Source organism: Balaenoptera musculus, chromosome 16, assembly GCF_009873245.2.
Source record: "Balaenoptera musculus isolate JJ_BM4_2016_0621 chromosome 16, mBalMus1.pri.v3, whole genome shotgun sequence".
In the NCBI taxonomy this organism is placed as follows: Eukaryota; Metazoa; Chordata; class Mammalia; order Artiodactyla; family Balaenopteridae; genus Balaenoptera; species Balaenoptera musculus.
The window spans coordinates 17,523,873-17,546,507 of NC_045800.1; the positions used below are offsets into that span (position 1 = coordinate 17,523,873).

The window sequence follows — 22,635 nt, forward strand, 5'->3', positions numbered from 1 at the left end:
GCAGTACAGTGAGGCACACTGCCGAGCCCGATGGTGGGTATACGGTGGGCCTCCGTAAGTGTCAGCTGAGGGCTCCTCTGAGGCCAGGGTCTTAGGCAGAACTTTCTGGAAAGAAGCTGGAGCTCGAGGTTGTATTCGTTCTCAACTCTGTGGGACCTCGTCATGCAAAAAACACTTCTCTCCAACTCAGTTACTTTTCCTGGCAACATAAGTTAAAAGCAAAAAAGTTGAGGCAACAAAGCAGCACTGAGCTGGAGGAGGGCCTTGGTTCCCCCTGGTCCTGTCCCCTCCTGAGTACACTTTGGGGAGGCCGGGGGACATAGCGGGTGCGCCGCACTGAGCGGTGCCTGTCCTGCCCCCAGGAAAGTCCAGGCGGCTCTCAGCAGAGGAGTGTGCGTGGTCGATCAATACAGGCTTCGGGGCCGCTGAGCTATTATTCACGCCAAAGGGCCTTGTTTGGATGAAGGAAGGAGTGCTGCATGGGTTCACAGAATCACAGGCCGGAGCTCTGCTCCTTGGCACTTCCCCCCTCTCTGTGATATCTTCATTATTTATGCAGCGCAAGTAGCGAGGTGATTCAGGATAAGGAAGTGCTTTCCCCACAGCTTGCTGGGAGCCCCATGAGGCAAGGCAACAGGGATTGCATGTGATTTGGGCCAGGGTTCCAGGAGATATGCACCCTGCCTTTCCTCTCCTTTGGCTGTTTCTGAAGGAGGGGCCCAGAGTGGCACAAAGTGGGGCCTACTTGCCTGTGTCCCTCCTTCTTGGCTACTTCCTGGGATGAGCCCCCCTAACCATCTCCATCCTTAACCTGCACATTGCCTGTTCCTTACCTCCTCATACACTCCCAACCTCATACACTCCCATTCCTGTCCTGCCATCTTGGTTGCCCCATCATCTAGGTTTGCCCCACCATCTTGGTTTCTCCCACCATCTTGGTTTGCCCTACCGTCTTGGTTTGCCCTACCATCTTGGTTGCCCCACCATCTTGGTTGCCCCACCATCTTGTTTTTGCCCTACTTGCCTCTGGCAAGCTGGTTCTGGAACATTCACCTGTTACTGACCTGGAATCCTCACAGACATGGGCAGTCTCTCTCAGCACTCAACGTGTCTTTCCTCCAGCACAACAGTAGAGGACTCTGACGTTGGCTCCATCACCCACTTCAGGACCCTGTATCCAGCCTTGGCTCTAATCGCACACCCTATTCTCTTGCCTGTACCTGGCTGCTCTTGGTTACCCTTCAATGGCTCCCTTCTTGGGTGCAGTGCCAACGGCTTTAAGAACTTTTCTGAGCTGTCCGTGTACACAGTCGCCTGCCCCATTTTAAAAAGGCTGACATCTTGTCTGAGAGCCACCTGACTATTCCCATAATGTGGGCGGCCCCTCGCAGGTACCACTGGTTTGAGTCCAATGTGCTGCAGGCAGAGTAAAGTCATATAAACAAGAGTGTTTCCTGGGGTTTCGTTTCAGGTTAGTGAGTTATGGCATAGGGCAAGGCCAAGTTTGAGGGCCGCCGTCCCATCTCAGGCAGTAACCTCAACCAGTGTCTCCGGAAGTCCGACTGGGGATGGCTCACTACAGAGTCTTCCTTCCTTCTTTCTGGAAAAACGGCTCTGAGCAAGCCTTTTGCTGAGGTATAGAGTCCATTCCAAAGGTGGCAAGTTGTCGTGTGGCTGATTTGGAGTGGACTGAAAAGGAGGCTTGAGATCCCCCAGACCCTGGTGTGTCTGCCATTTCTAAGCCCACAGTGACCCATGAGGCTCGAGGCCAGGCCTCACCTGGCTCACACCCGCTGGCCCCTCCTGTGCCACGGCTCCTGTAGGGCCATCTGTCCTTGTGTGGGCGACGCTGAGAGGTGCTGTGCTGGGCAAGGAACGTGTACCATCTCTCCCCTTCACATCCACAGAGAAGCTGCCCAAGGGGTCTGGTCTCTCTGTGGGGGTAGGTGGAAGTAGAAAGAGGTTGGGAGAAAAGTACTCCCCATTCCCTGATATTGACCAGAACACCCCAGCTCTGCCAATGAACCAGGGCTCTCAGAGTGGCTGTATGGTTATGTGAACTCATCGAATCAAACAGGGTGACCAGATGCGTCCAGCAGTTACAGCATGGAAGATGCCATTGACTTCTGACTTAGGATGATGATGATGATATTGGAACTTTTTCCCGCAGGCTCATAGCTCATGGAAAAGCCAAACACTTCACAGAAAGGAAAGAAAAGGTGGAAGGTCAACCCCAGGAAAGTGCTGCATCTGTTGTCTATTAGGGAAGCACTGTTTGCAATGAGCTCATTGATGACACAGAGATGGCCCAGACGTGCCCCCATCACACCCTCCCAGCACCAGCCAGCTGGACACACAAGTGTTCCTTTGAGAAGTCCCTACTTACTCTCACTCCAGACCGGAGTCCTCCAACCACACACTCAGCTAAAGGGGGAGGCAAGTGGACCAGAGACAGGGGACACACAGCGGTTCCTCGGAAACCAGCCCCAGCCATGACCAAGCAGCAGTCCTTGGCTCTGGACACACATTTCTCCCAGGAAAGCCACCTCCACTTCCAAGCACTCGGTGCCCCACTGGGCTAGCAGTTCAAACCAAAGAAATGAGGAAATCATGGCTGGTAGTTAATTCTCAACTACGTAGACAAACGGCTATAAATATTTATGATAGGAAATTTCATTATTTAAAAATGCTGCTCTAAATTTCCAGCTATCTCCATGAGAGTGCCTGCCGAACAGGTTGCAAATTAAGAACAATTATTTTTGTCTTCTGCATTTGAATAGAACTTACAGCTAAAGTCATTTAAAGGGGTTAACATCCACCTTAATTAAATATTAAAGTGTGCCTGTACCTGCTGCTTTTGTTGCCCCTTCGAATAAGATATAACCTATTTTTGACAAGTTTTCATCTTTCTCTGTGGAAGACGCTACATGAAACCAAATCAGTGGCAAAGAGGAGAGTAATGAATAATCTATTTCATATTCCAACAGTATCCAGAGCTCGGAGTGGAAAAATATTCCGTCGGATGATGGCAAGAGGCTGCTTGGGTACCACATGACACAGCTAATGTTTAAATAATAATAATAAAAAAAAGCGATAAACAAATCATTAGCCCTTAACAGTTTAATGCAATTTGTTAATGAACGTAATGGTGGGGACTAATAATGAAAGAAAATAAAAACGTCTAAACAGGCGCCAAGTTGCTGGCGATGCGCAATTATTTCCTTGTCAAGTTTTTATGATTTAATGAGCCCCTCTGGGACTGACGGCTGTCAGTCAGTCGTGACTTTTTGACACCATTACAACTTCAAATACAGCAGCAGGCAGGCTGTTTTCCTCGGATTTGAAATACTGAAATGATCTGACAGTTTTAAAGAAAAGATGTGCAAAAGAAAGAAAAAAAAAAAAAGGAGAGAGAGAGGAAGAGAAAGACGGTTGCTTTCCTTTTTTTCCTTCCCCCTCCTTTCTTCTGTGGAGTAGATAATCTCTGGATGCTGTTTGGTAATGAAAATCCAATCACTGAGGTCATTATCTGATGAGCTTTTTGGAACAGGCAGGCTTTTTTCCCCCTCTTTATTTCTTTACTTAATGATAACCCTCAATGGGCTTGCCCCGCATGGGACGGCCAGAGCTGCACAATTTTGTTCACCATTAATTTCAGCCTTTGAAGCTCAGGGCTCAGAAGCAGTAGCAAAGCAAACCCCCCACCAAGCTGGTTCCAAAATAAGACAATCCAGCCTGCCTTAAACAGAATAGCAAATGGCCTCCCAGCCCAGGCCTGGCAGCTGACGTCAGGCCCGCTGCATTTGCAGGCATTCGTCTTCAACGTGGAACATTTAAAACTCTTTACAACTTAAGAGACTTTAATTAAATTGCTTTTGATTCTGGAGCAGGGCAGCATCCACTTTATTTATGCTGCCAGGGAAACTGTTTAGTCTGCATGAATTTTATATGGCAAGGGCTTCCTCCTTCCTCTTCCTCCTCCGGCTCCTCTTCTACACCCCACCCTTCCATTGAACATAATTTTTAACAAAGGCTCCTGACTTTAGAGATATTTGTCAATTTCACATTAAGTTCCTAGAACCTTTCACAGTTCTATGAATGGCTTCGAATTTGTGGGCTTTCCTCCTTCCCCAGGGGAGCAGGGCGAACAATTTTCCTCCCCTGGGGCTCCTCTGAGTCTGTCCTGCAGCATTCGAGAGGGCCAGGTGGGAATTCAGGGGCCTTCGGACCAGCTTCCTACAAAAGTGGTCACTATCCCGGTCTAGGGGGTCACTCTTGCGGTGAATTTGATGGGGCTGTTAGGCCAATCTTCTTCCCACTCTCAGGGTTGAATTGGGGCAAAATCTCAGGCAAGGGCTGATAATGACATAGAACCCTAAAGAAGAAGCCACTGAAGGGTGAGCGATGCACTCCCTCCTCATTTCCTCTTTCAACATGAACGTCAGGTGTTAGTGAAATATTTAGGAGCCAGAGAGTTTAGATGATCAGATCAACCTGGCTTGCCAGGTGGCCTTAGGAAGAGTCTGGCGGCGTGAGGTGTAGCTGGGTGACCGATTATACACTTTAGCTAAGACCAACTGTTTGGAAGGAAGCTACCGGAGAGGTTGGTAGAGTACTTCCCCACCATTAGAGTTTCAAAACGAGAAGGAGATTACTTGTTTCCCTGCTTTTTCATTGTTTCTTCGATGTGTTTAGCAGGTACAGAATTCCGTTATCAGAATAAAAGATTCTTGCTGAGATAGATCCCTTAAGCTGATAGGAAAATTAGTACAGCCTTCCCACTCCTTTGCTGGCCTACTTCGCTCTGCCAAAATCCCACACCATCCCTGCGAAGTAAATGCTGCAGCTTTATTTACACAATACTAAATGATTTATCTGAACACATGCAGGCCCTAGCGTGTTTCGATAAGTACAATTTCTCGGGTGGATTTTGCAACTCTGCATTTCCTCTCTAAACCATAATGGTTCTCTCCTGAGTTGGGGAATAAAAAAAATCAAGAGCTGCATCCAGGTGATCTCAGCCCATGGGCACAGGTGGTTAGCATTTTTTATGAAGGGAACAAGTTTGCTTTTCAAGGATTCAAAGCTTCCAATTATACTCAAAAGATAGAAAGGACCCTGTAAGTGCCTATGAAGTCTTCAGAAAAACACATTTTCTTTATGACTAGCGGGAGAGTGACCTCAGCTTGGGCACGTTGAAGCCTGATCATAAATGAACTCATCTTAGACGCAATCCCCGGTTACCTTGGACAGAAAGAAACCCAAGAAAATCACAAAGCATGGCAGAGGTTTGAATACATAGTGAATTCAGGAAGGCTGTGCTCACATTTGTTAGTGAAAAACCCAAGCCATCCTTTTGTAACGCGCTGCAATCCCTTATTCTTTTAAAGGAGGTTAGTGAACATTTTCCATCAAGTTTATTTCCAGTGGATCAGCCTATAGGACTCTACCATATTGATAATCACATTTGAAATTTCTCACTGAAGGAGTCAGGTTCTTGCTCTTCCTGAAATATTCATGCTCCCTTTACATACTGGAATGGATGTGGAGAGAACCCTGTCAGACCTTTTACATGTATGAGGGCTGCTTTTGGCAGTGCAAATATTAAGACGGAAAGGATACAGAGACGCTTACACAGGTCAGGGGGGAGGAGGTCACCGTTAAATACCATGCCGGGGCTCTCTCTGCCAGCAGATTCTGGGGAGTATGGGATTTTTGGAAGGCAAGGAAATCCTTCTTGTAGCCAGTAATCAAAGTTGTGAAAAGTGGATATTGGGCAGGCTCAGCAAAAAATATTCTTGGGTAAAAAAAAAAAAAAAAAAAAAAAAAATATATATATATATATATATATATATATGCATAGAAAAACAGGGAAAGTGCTAAGTCAATTTCCTGCACAACTGCTACTAAATACCCACCTTTGCAATGAAAGCTCTCAGGCAGGTGCACTATATTCATTATGCCTGGGGAGGAACAGGGCTGGTGTGCTGGGCCGGTCACTGGCTCTAGCCGCTGCGTGCCTCTGCATTTTTCATGCTCAGACATCACAGAAGGGCTGATCGGTGACAAGAGGTGTGTGACAAACAGCACAGCCCATCAGAAGCCCCCGTGACTGCCTCATCATGCCCTCTCCCAAACCATGACCCCTGACATGTCCACAGGGCAAGCGAGAATGTCACCAAGGCTATTTTGGTCAGTAGATGAAATTACCAAAAGGCAAATAAACATTCGCCTTCCCCTATGAAAAACAAATCTGGGTGAAGACAAACCTAGAAAAGGAAGCCAACCCACATGCAAACAGGAATAGGAAATATTTTTACACTCTTTGCACTTCAGCTGAGCAGCGGCGAGAGAGAGGGAGGATCATTCAGGCCCTGTCAGCGCGAGAGAATGATTCATGTGACCATTTTGTCTTAATTACTCAGAACGAGCCACGGTCGCTGTTTATCAAGGAACAGCAGATACATCAGTGTCTTCTGACAGAAAAAGTGATGGCTGTCAGGATGGTGATAACCAGGACGACGGCCAGAAGGACGATCAGGATGCGGTTCTGGATGATTCTAGGAGAGAGCAAAGGAGGAAAAGCGATTCACACAGATAAACCGAGGACAAAGATCATGTAAGACCAAGTCGGCTAATCAAACGGAGGCTTCGCGGATGGGGGTGGGGAGCGCAGTGTGGGCTGTGCGTGTGCGTGTGCCTGCGTGCGTGTGTGTGTGTGTGACCACGCAGCTCTGTGGTTCCACAAACAATCCACCAGCAAACGAACGACGCCACAGCGATTGTCACGAGGCACCCGGAGAAATGCTTCCTGAGAAGCTGCAGCGAATCAAATGGCTTTCTGGTCTCCGAGCACCATGCAGTAATCTTTCAGTGATCAAGGGCCCCATGCGAGCTTCTCTTTTTAATTTAACATGTGAGGCAAGCCTCAGTTTTTTTTGCAGTGTTTCCCGTGAAAGTGAAAGACTCCAAGGAAACATATGTCAGTAAGGTACTTACCTGTACAGAAATACCCGGGGAAAAGTAAAAGAGAGACTTAGGAAGAAAAGGACAAGATTAAGAAGCAAGTGTCAAGCTTGCAGCTCAGGCTATGAAACCATCATCTGTCACTGGGGCTCACGCTCCGTTACGCCGAGAGGAAACGTTACATGTGCTCCGTGGCAAAAAAAAAAAAAAAAAAGATGGAAATGAGGAATAATACAAAGTACCCGGGTGCCTCGTGTGCTCTGGCTGGTGGGCCCTCACCTCTAGGGATTCCAATCCCCTCAGCTCTGGCTCTGCCAAATGCAGATGGGGAACTGGGGACTCAGAAGGAGAGCCAGAGTGCAGATGCACGCTCCAAGACGCCTGCAGAGTGCTTCTGATGAAGTTGTTTCATACTTTGTTACCTCATTCTGAGAAAAGTGGTCGAACATCCGAATGCCTCGTTGAGGCTGTCCAAGGGAAAAAGCTGGGTCAAACAGCCTTGCCCACGCTCGCTCCCACAGAACCGACCATGCGGAAATAGAGGCAGAGTGGGGGGCACTCCGGCCGGCTGTCCATCCAGCTGTCAAGACCCCACAGCAAACCCCATCTGCCCGTCCGCCAAATACCAAGGAGAAAAAAAGGTCTGCCGCCTTGTCTAGACACAGAACGTGGGATGGGGACTCCCATGGGAGGAACTAGGTGGGACCAGCCAGGCCCCCGCTTTAACAGAGACCCCACCCTCCTAACTTCACATCTTCGAGAAGAAATCTCTACAGGGCCTTCGCGGCCTTTTCTAGCTTCTGGGTGAGTTTCTTTCTCGGAAGAATGACAACATCCTTGTGGTTTCAGTTGCATTCTTCCTTGCGCAACCCCTTCTTCCCCAAACCTAAATGGATGGATGCAGACAGTCATATCAGACAAACCCACTCCCTCGTGGAGCCCTGGAAGGACTAGCTCCCTCTCCTCCTGACAGGTTACAAAATGATCACATTTGCTGACACGTCTTCCGCAAAACTGCTTTAGCGCCTGTGTCCACTTTCCTCCAAGGAGATGAATGATCCGCTCGGTCCTCATTTATCACGTAATGCTCAGCTAAGATCTGTCTCGTTTATTTCTTCCCTTCCCCACTAGAAAGGCTGAGCCCTGACATTAATTCTTCTGAGACGACAGCTAATTCAGACTTAACAGGCCATATTTACTCAGGAACCAGGAGGATTCTCGGTCCCCAAAATAAATAAATAAAAACGGGACTTCGCGGCTTGTTAAAGTGAGGCTAATTACGAACACTGATCGGTGTAACTTGGTGGCTTGATTTAAAACCCAAACTGATTTTTCCCCCCTTTTCCCTGGAAGGGGCAGAAGTCTTCAGAACAGTCCCTACACATCCCATTTGCCCAAGTCACTGTCAAATCTCGATGTACCACAGTCACCCGCATCAGACTTGCAAAGGAAATCAGCAAAATGGAAGCTCAGCAGTGAAACAGATTAAAAGCATGAAAACTCTTGAAAATTCTGCCTTAAGTCATCCACGGTACTGTGTCTCCCGGATGACAACCATTTTATTTGTGGGTTGAGGGCCCCAAGGCATCCATGATGCTAATTTATAAAGGATTAACTGTGGGTGTTACCTGTTTAATCTGAGGCATGGTTAGAAAAATGAATACACAGGATTCCCTAAATCCTCGGCTCTTCCCCAGTCTTCGTAATTGGGCTTCCCTCATCTCAAAGCAAAGGGTGGGTTTCACCCATGCTCCTTCCTAATAGCTTGTATCTTTAACTCAGTCAGTGCTCACACACCTGATCCCAAGAAGGGCACCACTGGGTCACAGACGTTCAGAAAGACCTTGGTGCGTCCACAGAGCCTGGAGCCTTCACTTCTCCAGCCCCAGCACTCGGCATGGCTACTGGCACGTAGGCCCCCAGGAGAACTGTCCAAAGGATGATAATGAAAGAACGCAGCCCCTGTAATTGTAATCATTCCATTCAAGGGAGAATGGAGAAGAAATCTGTGCAAATTTAATTTGCAGGAAAATCGCAAGGGGGTCTGCACAGAAAAGGCTGAAGTTAAAAGCTGACGTAAACTCCCCAAAGATGGAACACTGTATCATGGTGTCTTCTCAGAGCACTACTGGGTCAAACGGGGAGAAGGAATGGTCCTCATGGAACTGTGTGCTGGCGGTGGAAGAGGTCAGCAGGAGAGAGTATTTGCTTTCAAACAAAGATATGTGGGACACAGGGTGCAGAGGGGCAAAAAAAAAAAAAAAAAAAAAGAGTTGGAGCTGACAGAATTGGAAGTAAGCTTGACTCTGGCCAGGCCACCAACCCAGTTTTGGGCCTCAAAGGTGTTGGGCAGATACAATACCTCTAAGGGCCAGAAAAGTGAGCTGTTGGGGCCTTTGAGTGAATAAGACCAAGCCAGCCTGGACGGGGAAACAAAGGCTGGCACTGGTGGGCCCCATCTGTGAGGAGACCTGGCCTACCATCACAGCCAGGGGCTGCTGGCAGTTATTGCTGTAGGCAAAGCAGAAAGGAAGGCAGAGTCCGGAAAGAATCAGGTCCACAAGCCGGGAAGCGGGGTTCCCAGCTCGTGAAGCAGAGAAGGAACTTTGGGGGAAGCCCAGAGTAACTTCCTTCTAACTTTGGACAAGGTTGCAGTGGGGGGGTGGGGGTGGGGGGGCGCTTTATATTCAACTAGGTCTGCCACAAGCGGTCTTAATCTCCCTTTTGAAAATGCAAAGTGTGTTTACCCAGTAAATAATTTAAGAAAGAATATACACTTGAAAGAAGACATCCATTGAAACAGCGAGGCTAAATTGCCTCCAGGCAAAAACATGTGCATTTGCATTCTATTAAGTGAGCAGGCTGTGGCTTTAAAAGAATGCAGAGCCAAATTAAAAGGAATGTGGGCCCGAAACATCAAGGATTCTCCAAGTTTACATTATGAATCACAGTGTTGTTGATACAAGATGAATTAACCATTTACTTTGAGGCTGAACTCACAAAGTATTGTTGAAAATACAGATCCCCGTGTGGAACCCAGGGAGCAGCTAATCTTTCCATTGCCAGTCTCCTCCCCCTCTGGAAACAAGCTCCTGCGTGTGGCAGCCGGAATCACAGAAGACTGGTTAAAGGGAAGTAAGCAGACGAGGCACCTGGCACAGCTCTCTGCTCTCGCTGGAGGAACCCAGGAATTCCACTGTAGTGGGCGTTTCCACATTCACCAGCTTGCACATCCTTATTTCTGGGCACCCTCACCTGTCCCTTGATGTCAGATGTGGCCACGTGACCTGTTTTAGTCCATGCAATGTGAGCAGGAGAGCTAGGCGTCACTTCCAGGTGGAGGCATTTAACTTCCAGGGTTTGACTCTCCAGCTGGCTCTTCCCTTGCTGTTCTGATCTAGGAGGCTATAGGTTCCGGGAGTACAGCTACAGGATGGTGGAGACTCCTTCCGCCTGGATCCCTGAGTCACCCCATGGAAGACTATTGCCCTGGAGGCTCAGTGGGACTCACAGTGGACTTGTATTAAGGTAATGAGATTTGGGGGTCGTTTGTACTGCAGGATAACATCAGCTATCCTGGGTGATGCACTCTTGACCCCCTTCTCCAACAAGATGGGGTGTCTGGCCAAGCCAAGTGGTTTAAAGCATCCAAGAAGCCAAGGTATAATGGCGGGTGAAATGACTTCCTTCCTTGAAGGATAGGTTTTTTGCCTCTTGGTTTTCAAAAGCTGGGATCCTCATCTCTCCATACTTGGTCGTTAAGACTCCTCACTGAAGACTCAAGAGCTTCTTCCAGCTGTAACCAACGCCAGTTGCGTTCATGAATGTTTCAGCAAGCTCAGGTGGGGCATTCTGCTTCCCACGAAGAGCAGATATGTGTTGGCCGCATTCATTTCTCCCTTCCAAACATCTGGCACTACCCCTAGCCCCAGGGGTAGAGCTGTGACCTAGGCTAAGAGGTCAGTGTGTTACATGCCCCTGACCACAGTGACTGGACCAGGAGCAGGCATGTGAATGAAGCCAGTCTAATAGAGTGAATGTCAGAAGCTTTGCTTGGAATGCAAGGTCAGGTCACCTGGACTATGTGGTGTGCAGGTTTTAGGCCTGGATCTGCTGCAGCCATTTTGTTTCCATGAGGGAAGCCAGCTGAAGAAGAAGCTGACCATGGAGGATAGCAGGAGATGAGTTGAAGAAAAAGCAGAGAAATGGAACCCCAGTCCTAAAGACTTGGACCTCTCTATCAAACATCCTTCTTTTGGACTTTCCATTATATAAGAAAATAAATGAATGCTATTTCTGAAGTCAGTTTGAGCTAGGTCTTCTGTTATCTGAGACCAAAAAGCATTTTAAGGTTGATTCACTTTAATTTCAAAACCAAGTCCTTGATCAACGGCATATTTTCCCCACCTCTTCCAGGAGAATTTCCCGACCATGCCCCTTGCTCACTCATGTATTTCCCTGTGTGTGCCCCTCTCTTACCACTACATTTGCCACACAGTTTTATGATTTTCTGTTTCTGTGCAGGTTTCCCCAATAAAAAGTGGCCCCTCTACGGTCTGAATCTCCTTTGTCTTTTGTATTCCCAGTGCTTAAAATAGAGCTTGGCATAGACATTCTCAAAAAAAAAAAAAAAAAAAAAAAGCGTGCTGAATGTATGAATGAAGGTTCATGTAGTTGTCTTCCTGGTTTCTAAGAGCTGCTTGTAGACAAGCACAGCTTTAGGAGTTAGCTCTTAGCCACTCTCCCATGAAGCATGACAGCAGTGTCCAAATCCCTTTACAAGCCTGCATTCATTTGTTGGAGAGTGCACGACACGCCACAGGTTTGATGCTCTGTCCTGCACACGCTTTCCTGCCTGACCACAAATAATGATGCCTCACCTTTGGGGTCTGACAGAACAATACCAGTTGGCAGGACATTTAGCAACCAGGAGAGCGGGGGGGCGGGGCAGGGTGCAGGGGAGACGCTGTGCACAGGAGCCTGTATCGTGTCTCTTTGGGAACTTTCCAAAAACAAGGACCAAGGGAAAGGCTCTCCAAGTTCTACGTCCAATTCAATGGTAATATTCACCAGAAAGAAATGAAAACAGGAGTAGGGGAAATGGTTCATTGTAATCAGCCTCTAACACTAACTTTAATTTGAAGCATTCTTTTCAAAGCTGGGTACATGGTTGCCTCTGAGCTAGAGCTGTGTGTTTGTTGTGTCCACTGATAAAGCCCATCCAGGGTCTTCTATGTCCTGTGCCTTCAGGAGGGATCCCCAGCTTCACCCCAGGATTCAGGTGGGGCGGCCCCCAGTCTCTGGTTCCACAGGTGGACACATGACCCAGGCAGGCCTGGCTAATTACAGCTCTCTGGCCCCTGCACAACCACTTGTTCAGGAATTGGCATGCCACTCAGGCCAGATGGAGTCGCCCGGGGATTCTTCCTAAAAAATCAAGAAAAAGGTCCTCTCTTTACTGGGATTGACTGTAGGGACAATGGAAGCCTAGAGCAGCAGGGATGGGGGATGGGGGAGTGGGGGGCATTCTTATCACCACGCAGGAGGGGAACCTGCCCGAAGGATGGCACACAGAGGAGCAGAGAGCCCAGAGATGAAGAAAAAGACAGGTTCCTAAAGGCATTATTTGAGGCCCTGCTGTGTGCCTGAGGAACCTCCCAGTTATAGGAGCCAAACAATTCCCTTTTGATTCAAGCAAGTTTGGCTGGGGCTTCTCTCACTTTCAACCATACTGACTGTACCGAGTTGAAGAGCTATCCCCTCACCCCGCCCCAAATTCACGTCCACCTCAGAATGTGACCTCATCTGGGAACAGGGTCTTTGCAGATGTAATTTGTTAAGGATCTTGAGACAAAATCATCCTGGATGAAGGGTGGGCCCGAGATCCAATGACTGGTGTTCCTTATGAGGAGAGACGGCACAGATACAGGGAAGAAGGCCAATGAAGTCACGTGCAGAGGACTGGAGAGATGCTGCCACCAGCAAGGAAAGCGTGGGGTCACCTGAAGCTCTAAGAGGCAAGGAAGGATTCTCCCCTAGAGCCTTTCAGAGGGAGCAGGGCCCTGCTGACTCCTTGATCTCAGACATCAAACCTCCAGAACAGTGACAGAATATATTTCCGTTGTTTTCAGCCCTCAGTTTGTGGTGCTTTTGTAATGGCAGCCCTAGGACATGAATACATGAAGTTCTCAGATCCAGACCGGGATATGGACCCGGCCCTTCTTGTCTCGGCCTTTACATGACCCTTCTCCATGTCTCCACCTCCTTGTCTTCTGTGAGGTCAGGACAGTCCCAGCCTGGTTCCCTGGAAAGCTTTGGCATACAGCTGTGGGGCTCACAATCTTCAGGAGCTGTTGGTTCTTTCATCACAGAATGAGATTTCTATTCACGAACAGAGTAGGCAGTGGCCCAAAGCCATGTGAAATGAGGCACCTGAGGGGGCACGTCCCACGAGACTCCTGCCTTTGGGATAAGACATTTAAAACAAGAAGAGGGACTTCCCTGGTGGCGCAGTGGTTAAGAATCTGCCTGCCAGTGCAGGGGACACGGGTTTGATCCCTGGTCCAAGAAGAACCCATGTGCCGTGGAGCAACTAAGCCCATGTGCCACAACTACTGAGCCTGCGCTCTAAAGCCTGAGAGCCACAACTCCTGAGCCTGCGTGACACAACTACTGAAGCCCACGCTCTGCAACAAAGAGAAGCCACCGCAGTGAGAAGGCCGCGCACCGCAACAAAGAGTAGCCCCTGCTCACCACAACTAGAGAAGCCGCATGCAGCAATGAAGACCCAACGCAGCCAAAAATAATAATAAATAAATAAATAAATTTATATATATAAAAAAAAAAAAACAAAGAAGAAAGCCAGATGTTATCTCTGGGCCAACTAACTAAGCCTACCCCCACCATTCATAGTCCGTACTTACTGACCTGCATTTAGGAGTGGTCAGTTATCCACAAGTCCTGAGGGAACGGGACACAGGAGGGATACGTTTTAACAGGCGGAGAAATGAGCATGCTCTCCAGCAAGGCAATGAGGGGACAGGAGCCAGTATCTGAGCCCTGGGACACCGAGGCTAGGTCCTGAGTGAGGACGAGAAGTACTCTGTTTCCGAATTTCTACTTAATTTAAAGGGATTTAAGCTTTTCTGTAAAGGGCCAGGTAATAAACGTATTAGTTGCTAGAGAGCTGCAGTAACAAAGTACCACAGACTGTGCGGCTTGAACAACAGAAATGTATTGTCTCGTAGTCCTGGAGGCTGAACGTCCAAGATCAAGGTGTTGGCAGGTTGGTTCCTCCTGAGCGCTGGGAGGGAGAATCTGTTCCTCGCCTCCACGCCAGTTCCTGGTGGTTTGCTGGCAACATTTGAAGTTCCTTGGCTTGGAGAAGCACCACCGCGATCTCTGCTTTCATCTTCACATGGCATTTTTCCTGTGTGTGCATCTGCATCCAAATTTCCTCTTTTTGTAAGGACCCCAGTCATATTGGATTAGGGGACCACCCTGCTCCAGGATGTCTCACCTTAACTAATTGTATCTGCAAAGACCTTTTTTCCAGACAAGGTCACATTCTGAGGTCCTAGGGGTTAGCACTTCAACATATGGATTTGGGGAAGGGAGTGGGGAGGGGAGGAGGGGAGAACATACAATACAACCCATAACTGTTAAGTATTTTAGGCTTCGTGGGCCACACGACCTCTGCTGCAACTACAGGATTCTGCCCGTGTAGTGCAAAAGCAGCCCTAGACAATACGTGGACGAGTGACCATGGCTGTGTTCTAATAAAACTTTCTTTACAAACACTGAGATTTGAATTTCATGTAATTTTCCCACATCAAAAAATATCCTTCTTTTGATTTTTTTCCAACCATTTTAAAATGTCAAAACCATTTTTATCCCATGGACCATAGAAAAACAGGCAAGGGGCTAGATTTGGTGTGCTAGCTGTGGTTTGCCCACTCCTGGTCTCAAAGCTAAAAGCTATGGAAGGCAAGCCCTCCTCCGCTGGAGAATGTGGTGGTCCTTGGACCATGCGCAGATGGGAATGGCAGGTCTGGCCAAGTCCCTCTGAAGAGAAAAGAAAAGCCAGAGTCCCTGCCCCGAGGGAGCTGACAGTGTCACAATGAGCAATCAATTACGGAAGCCTGACAACAAAGGCCGTAATTAGAGTAATGCCAGCGCCGGAGACAATTTGTTGTGTGTCCACAATCCTGGATTTGCCTGGGGTGACCTGGAGCAAGTCACTCTGACACACTTGGGCTTCAGTTTCTACCCAGCAAAATCAGCCAGTTCACCAACCACCCCAGGGAGAAGAGGATTAGCTCATTAAAGATTATAAAGCACTTTCAAAAGGTAAAGCCTTTACATGCGTGAGGTCGGCAAATAACTCTGTGAAAGGAGATGCAGTTTCAGGAAAGGTGACAGGCAGGGGGAAAGTGGTCAGAGGCTGGAGGAGCTGCCTGGGAAACCTCCAGTGGCTGGTGGGGAGGCGGAGGCAGGTGTCCAGGAAGCTGCTGCCCAACGCCCCACCAAGACCAAGCCCACCAGGCTTCTCAATCCCACAGTCTGGTATCTATCTGGGCCTCACGGTGACACTGTCCCCAGCAGGGCGAGCCTTCCCTCCAAGGTGGCCGCATAAACATCAAAGGCAAAGGGAGGGCATCCCATTGGCTGGCTTGAGGACACCTTCCCAGCCTGGGAAGGCGGCCAACAGGTACCTGTCAGAGCCCATTGATAAGCCCGCCAGGGTCTGACGAGTGGTGTGTAGTTACACTGCACTCTACATTGCCAACGGGCACCTCAAATTTCAGGCTGGGCAGTGCAGCCTCTGCTATTGTGAACTACGGACTCAAGGATGGCAGGGGCCTGGAGAGCTTTGCTGGCTATCGGGCTTTCAGATACGATCAAGGCAGCTCGTTTCAATCAAAAGGCTTGGAAAGAACTTGAAGAAAATCAAATAAGGATGCTCTAGATATGCAAGGTACACTTATTCCCTCCCAGGTTTGCAGACAGCCAGAGCTGGAAAAGGTCTCCACACTCTGGTCTGGGGTCTTCGTTTTAGAGTCGAGGACCCTGAGGGCTTGAGAGGTGGAGGGACGTGCCCAGGGTCAACCCTGTGGGGCACAGCCAGGTCTCCAGACCCCCAGGCCCGCTCCTGTTTCACCGTGATCCCCATTCTCAGGCGAGCGGCCAGGGCCACTGTGGCGACTGCACATCATGGCAACTCCAAACATGTCTTCTGCTACCAGGGAATGTTCAACAAAATCCAGGAACACAGCTCAGAACCTATCAGTCTCCACCTCTTACTGAGCCTAACCCAGTCCCACTTCTACATACAATGAAGAGGGGCGTGGAAGGATGCACAACAGTGGTTCCCCAACTCCAGGCCGAAGCTCAAGGCAAGACAAGTGACATAGAAACCTCCTTTATTTGAAAAACACATTACTCGATTTCAAGGACTGCCCTCTTCTCTGAGATTGTGTCCTTTCTACTGTTTTAGTGCTCAAATGTCCTTGATTTTATGGAGTGACGGTGATAGTAAATGGCAAGTTTTTCCCCAATGTCCTTATTTGGACATTGGAAATGTACTCTTTCCTTGGAAACTATTCTTATTTGGCAAAATCAAAAGTGGACAATCCTCCTTCAGTTCTCTGTTTAAAAAGTCCCAAGTCCAAGAAATGTGAAAGTTCGTGAACCCCGGAGTTGGAAAATCCCACCCAGCTCTACCCTCTGGAGATTCCTCCTCAGGCCTTGACAGCGTGGTTGCCAGGGTGATGCCAACAGCAACATGAGTGACAGTGACCGTGAGGGCAGCTGCAGCTACACCCCGCCCACAGCTCATGTGAGCCGGGTGTGGACTCCCGGCCAGGTGCTGTTCTGGCATCTTCTACCCTTTGTTGAACCCTCACCACAATCCCACGAGGTGGAGACTATATCACGCCCATTTGGACAAAGGAGTTCCCTGAAGCCCTAGCCCACCTCTCCAGTCTTAGCTTCCACCCCTGCTGGACACACACATAATAAAGCGGTTATTTAGGTAACTGGTGTGTCTCATGCTCTCTGTCAGACTCGCCTTGGTCGTCTGAAGGGGAGTCTTTGACATCTTCATCTTCACACTCTTCTGCATGGACACAGTGATTGGGCGTGCAAGTTAATTTTTGTTGGTAGCACAGAACACTAATTAACCTAAGTCTACTCTTTCCTTAGTGCCCAGCGTAAATGCGCAGTAAATTACTAATACTCATTTCTATTCAGGAGCATAGCTCATCAGCTTTCTTCAGTCCCTGGCACACTGGCTGTGTCCTTTCAGCCCCTCTCTTTTAGGTAAATGCATGATCACCCGATCCCTCACCAGATTCAGGGACAGAACTGAAAGCAATCGTCCTCTGGGGGTTGCTCACCAGTGACTGTCCATTGCCCAGTGACCTCGTACCACACGATTTTTTAGGACGTCAACATCACCTATCATACAGATGAAGGGATATGCTGTACAAAGATTCCAAGTCTGCTGAAGATTTAATTTAGTGCATCTGGTAGAAAAGAGTGCTAGACAGAAAAGAAAATCAGGTGGGACGATTAGCTAGACTCACTGTGTGATCTTGGGAAAGGACTAAAGATCTCTTTGTGTGATGTCATTTAATCTTCACAATGATCCTGATTTATTAGGTAGGACCCAGATTTGGTGGCTCAGACCCACCCAGGGAGAAGGCGAGCCCCACTCCGCATGCGGCCCCGGTAAAGCTCTCAGTGCGAGATGGACCTTCCTCGGTGTCAGGCCTGAATGACCTCCCATTCCCAGTTTTAGGTGCTTCTCACTCTCCCCCTGTGCATCTCCTGCTGGGTGCCCTGAGGGAGGTTCCCCACTTCCGCTGGGTCCTGCCCTGTATTGTAAAGCAACCTCACTGCCCTCCTGAACGAGCCACCCCCTAGCCCCTCCCTAGCCAAGAGCCCACACCCTCTTTATCCTCCAGAGAAGCCATGCGCAGAAGCTGATTAGCCACCTTCATTTTGGAGCCAACTGCTGGATTTGAATATGCCACACACCAGTCGGGCAAGTTACTTGGACAAAGTTAACTTCATTACTTCTCCAAGATTATGTCCTTTTGACCCTTTTAGTGTGAAAATATTCTTTATTTTGTAGAGTGATGGTGATAGTAGATGCCACTGTTTTCTCCCAGTGTCCCAAACTTGGACATTGGAAATGTACACTCTCTTTGGAAACTACTCCCTCTTACTTGGCAAAATAAAAAGTGGACAACGTTCCATCAGTCTTCTGTTTAAAAAGAAAGATGAAAATACCAATACAAGGAATCTGAGAGTTCCAAAGAACCAATGTTTTGGTTGGTTTCCTCCTCAGGAAAATGGGGCCAATAATAGCAGTACCTTGGTCAATAAATTACGTTAATCAATAAATGAGTTAATTCAACATGAAGTGCTTAGACCAGTGCCTGGCAATAGTAACCGCTCAATAAAGAACTATAATAGTTATTATTTTATACCTCTACTCCTATTGTCACTCACTGATCTCCCCACAATGAGTCCTGAGACTCCCCCTTATTTGGCTGCCCCCCTCCCCTCCAGTAGGCATCCCCCCCCCCCTCCCCCCCGCTCAGGTGCCTTGGCCTGGAAAGCCTGCAGAATCCTCTGCAGATTCCCGCGGGGCACATCCTAGCGCTGCCCCTGATTAGCTTGCATTGTGGGGTCCAGGTGCAGCCGCTCTCCTGGCAGCCCCGCCTTCAGCAGCTACCCCAGTTACCCAGGAAGGCGGGGCTGCCCTCTCCAGCTCTGTTAGTTTCCCTGGGGACACCCCTTGACAGCCAAGATGCCTCTTCTGGATCAGGGCTGGCTGAGGCCACACTGGTGGAGACACGGCTGCCTTGGCTTTTGTGATGGGCTTTCACATCATTTCCTGCAAGATCTGACATTAGATACTAATCTCCTAATAGTCCTGGATTTACACCTTTTTGCTTTCCTGATGTCAGGGGAATCAACTATTTTGGCAAAGGTGTATCAGCCACCTGCATCTCTGTCAACTCTTGAGGGATGTGGTCACGTTTTCTAGATCATAACATCAGAACTTCTCTCACTCGTCCAGATCTGATTCTGTGGCTGAATGGGATGTGTCTTAACTCATATCCCCAGTGTGTCAGTCCTGGGGCTGCCTGTCCTCAGACCCTTTTCTTGTCCCTTCGTTGCTTTGCTCTATATCATAAAGAGGCTCCTCTGCCACCACCCCAACCGCTGATGACTGGCTGCCCACTGCGTTCAGCCATGGGAGGCGCTGGCAGGACAGTGGGGGAGAGAGGGAGAGAGAAGTCAGGGTATTCCTCCCTTTCTTCCTCTGCCTTCCCAGCAGCTCCATCTCCACTGTGGCTCCTCACAGACCCTCCCTGCTTCCAGCTCCCATCAGGTGCCCCTCGCCCTGGGCTCTGGGTGGAGGGGCTTTTTGGTGACTCCAATCCCTGGGCTGCTCTGCAGGAGACACCCAGCAGCGTGCGCCCTGTCTGCTCAAACTTGTATCTCCCTCACAATCTTTCCCTGTAAACTGATTCTACATACCCCCAAGCAGCATTAATCATTTCTGAGCAGGTGACCCCGGGTTAAGATGGCCTCCTCTGAAGGCTTATTTGAGATAAGCACGAGGGCTGACTCACAGTTCTTTGGGCGAGAGGAGGGTGGGGCAGGGTGACGATCAGATAGCAGGATCTCCAGGTTTGCGCAGGTGAAGCCACGTCACCTGCCAGCCTGGGAACGTGCGCAATTCTTTTCTCTAACCAAGGAAGGAAGTCCGGTGCGGGGTGGGGGAAGGGGAGTCTCCAGTCTGAGGGCTGCAGGCCTCGGGAGAGGGGACTGGAGGCCTGGGGCCGCTTGCCCTCATTCTAAACTGGGGGGCTGCTCCTACTCGCCCTTGGTATGCGGAGTCAGCTCAGTGCGGCCGGATCTTCTTTTTTGCCAAGAGAAGCCAGAAACTGTGTTCTTTCCGTGAAATCGCTCAAGTTTTAAATATTGGCAACTAAGAAAAAGTTTTCCAAAACACTGGGTAGCCAAACAAAGAACATCTGTCTGTGGGTCAGAGCGGCTCTGATCTTCAGTCTGTGACCTCTGACTAGTTATTAAGGGATGAATTAAAAGGAAGGGGGTGGGTGAGGGAGAGCCTCCCTGCCCTGCATTGCTGGAGATTCCCTCGGAGGCAGGAAAAGCCCAGCCGTCCTGAGCCTGTGGAAGTCTGAAGTTCAACCTCCGCGTGAGCTTCAATCACCAGGGTCTACACTGAGTGCGTCCAACTTAGCCCATAACTGATTCCTAACCGCAGGGTCAAGGGCTAGAGAGAGGTCAACAGAAGCCACAAACCAGCTTGTGTGTGCCTTTTGGACCTCTCACAAGGGGATGAAAAGCACAGGCAGAGGTCAGGGCTGGACTGCACATCTGCAGCCCCCTTGACCCTCACAGCCTGCAGAATGTGCTGGAGAGCCTGGCTGGTGCTTCTTAAGGAGGAGGGTGTACATTTTATGTGAAACATCTTATAAGTCAGCGGGCCTGAGATGGGAAGCCAAGTGGTGTCTTTCGGAGGGTGAGTGGCAAAGAGCTTTGCAGGATGGCCTCCACGCCCAATCTGTTGCGTGATCTCGTGAAAAACAAGGAAATATGCCTCAGTTTCCCCCTCTCTAAAGTGGTAGTACATAGATGTGACCCAAGCATCCCTGAGGATGTTCGCTGACATCCACGCCGGTGGACTTGACAAAAAGAAAGAAAAGAAACTGCCAAGGAATACTGCGGCCTTTGAACTCTTTCTCAGCTCCTTTACTGCAGCAAATAGAAAAACCAACAAGTCAGGAGGGCTCTTTACAGAAACTGAGCCAAAAAGCAGCCTGAATCTTAGAAAGAAGAAGCCATTCTTTCCTCTGTCATTCTTTGGAGGTACTGCCCTCAAGCTCCCTGGCCTTCATTTCCACAAGCAGATGGTGAAACCCAGCCCCCTACGTGGGCGTCCTAATTACCAGCTTAAGGGGGTGCCACTGGAGGTTTCTAATGGAGTTGGGTAGAGCCTCAAACTCCCCTGCCGAACACTCGTCAGAAGTCCAGCTGAGGGAAACAGGGTTGATCGGGGGGCCTAACGAATGGGGTCCCCCTCTCCTCGAGACACAGGAGTCTCCTCTGGAGGAGCGGAGCCCCCGGGAATCCGCACCACTGGCTTTGCTCAGGTTCGCGCACGCGCGCTTGGCTGTGCTCGGCACCACGCCACCTGCTGAGACGGAGGGACAGCAGGAGACAGCCCTGTGGAACTCGTATTTCCTGTAAGGATGCTCTTGAACATGTTTACTACACTGCACGGCGTGTGTCCCTGTGATGAGGTCCCATGGGAAGGTGTTCGCTCGGGTCGGGGTCGGGGGAAGGAGCTGTGTTTTCAGCTCAAGGATGTTGACGCATCTAACTGAAACCGTCTTCCTCTTCAAGTCGCCTGCCAGATGCCTGGAGATAAATTTGTGGCCCACTTCTCACAAACTTATGGGCTATTCCACAGTTTGTGTGTTAACCTCCCACCGGACTAAATTTACTATATAGAAAATCTATTGTATACATTTTGGTAAATTGCTGTAAATCCTTTTGGGACCAAGACAGGTTTATACACAGGCACTAAAGAACTAAGAAAACAAAAAAAAAAATTCACATTTTTGTGGGTTGGCTACTTTAATGATTCTGGCTTTATTTTCCCTCCTATCCCCCAAACAATTCTGTACTATGTGATACTTGGAAGGCGAGTTTGCACGTTTACCGAAACAATAAGATAATTCCATTTTTTCTTGAATCTCCTTTTGTGGCCAGCATGGGGCAGTTTCCAGAGTGAACCCAAACTTGGGACTTGGGGCCCCTGGGTTCCTCCGTAGCCAAGTGCAGTGGATCGTGGTCCCCTTTGTTTGGGGATTTACTTCAATCGTCTTAATAACACGGACCTCTTTTTGGAAGCAGAGGGCGTTCCCAGCAAATGTTGGCTGCAGATACGCTAGCTGAAATGTTACCACGGTCACGGCCCTTCCTTGAACAATCTAAAGCATATTTCTCTCTGTATATATTTGGTTTTTCAGATGCTTTAAAGCCTAGAAAACAATCATAGCTGAGGCCATTTCTGAGATGGCACTAAAAGAACCTACTCGGAGACAGATAAAAATAATGAGAATCTTTCTGTCAGGAAAGATTTAGAAAATATCAGTGGCATTATTAAAATTTAATTTTTTACTCGGCTTTTTGGTTCTCCTTTCCAGTGATAATGAGCAGGACTGCACACCTCCGCCTTGCCAGTACTTGTTTTGTGCAATAAATTCAGCCTTCCAGTCTGAAGACATTTCAGACAACAGTTTTGACTGCTATAGGCTTATTTTTTACCCTGTGCTGTGCTTTGAGTCTTCCTATAAAAACCAGTTCATGAGATAATTTTCCACAAGGCCAGTGGAACTAATAAAAATCAATTTTGCCCAACTGGTTCAGAGAAGTCTTGGGAATAGCCAAGGCAGAACCGCAAAAAAAGAAAAAAAAAAAAAGAAGAAGAACCAATGTATTCACTAATGGTTGACTTGATAGAGAACTATCAACTTAGCTGACAGGAGATGCTTGGCTGTAGGAATTTTCCTTTCAGCTTGAACAGAACACCTTTTAAGGGTCTAAGGAAAGGCTTTT

At 48.7% G+C, this 22,635-nt stretch overlaps 1 protein-coding gene across 5 annotated transcripts in view; it reads right to left on the reverse strand.

The window, feature by feature from the left end:
• The window catches only part of VTI1A (vesicle transport through interaction with t-SNAREs 1A), a 397,531-nt gene that overhangs the window by 38,036 nt on the left and 336,860 nt on the right, over nt 1-22,635 (reverse strand). For 2 of the 5 annotated variants that reach the window (XM_036828006.1, XM_036828004.1), the window contains one exon: nt 2,955-6,560. The exons of 2 other annotated variants lie outside the window; for them this stretch is intronic. In XM_036828006.1, the coding sequence (XP_036683901.1) occupies nt 6,467-6,560 (94 nt within the window). In that variant the 3' untranslated portion in view covers nt 2,955-6,466. Of the gene's footprint in view, nt 1-2,954; nt 6,561-22,635 lie in introns of those variants that run through there. One more of the 5 variants, XM_036828014.1, reaches the window with a different exon arrangement.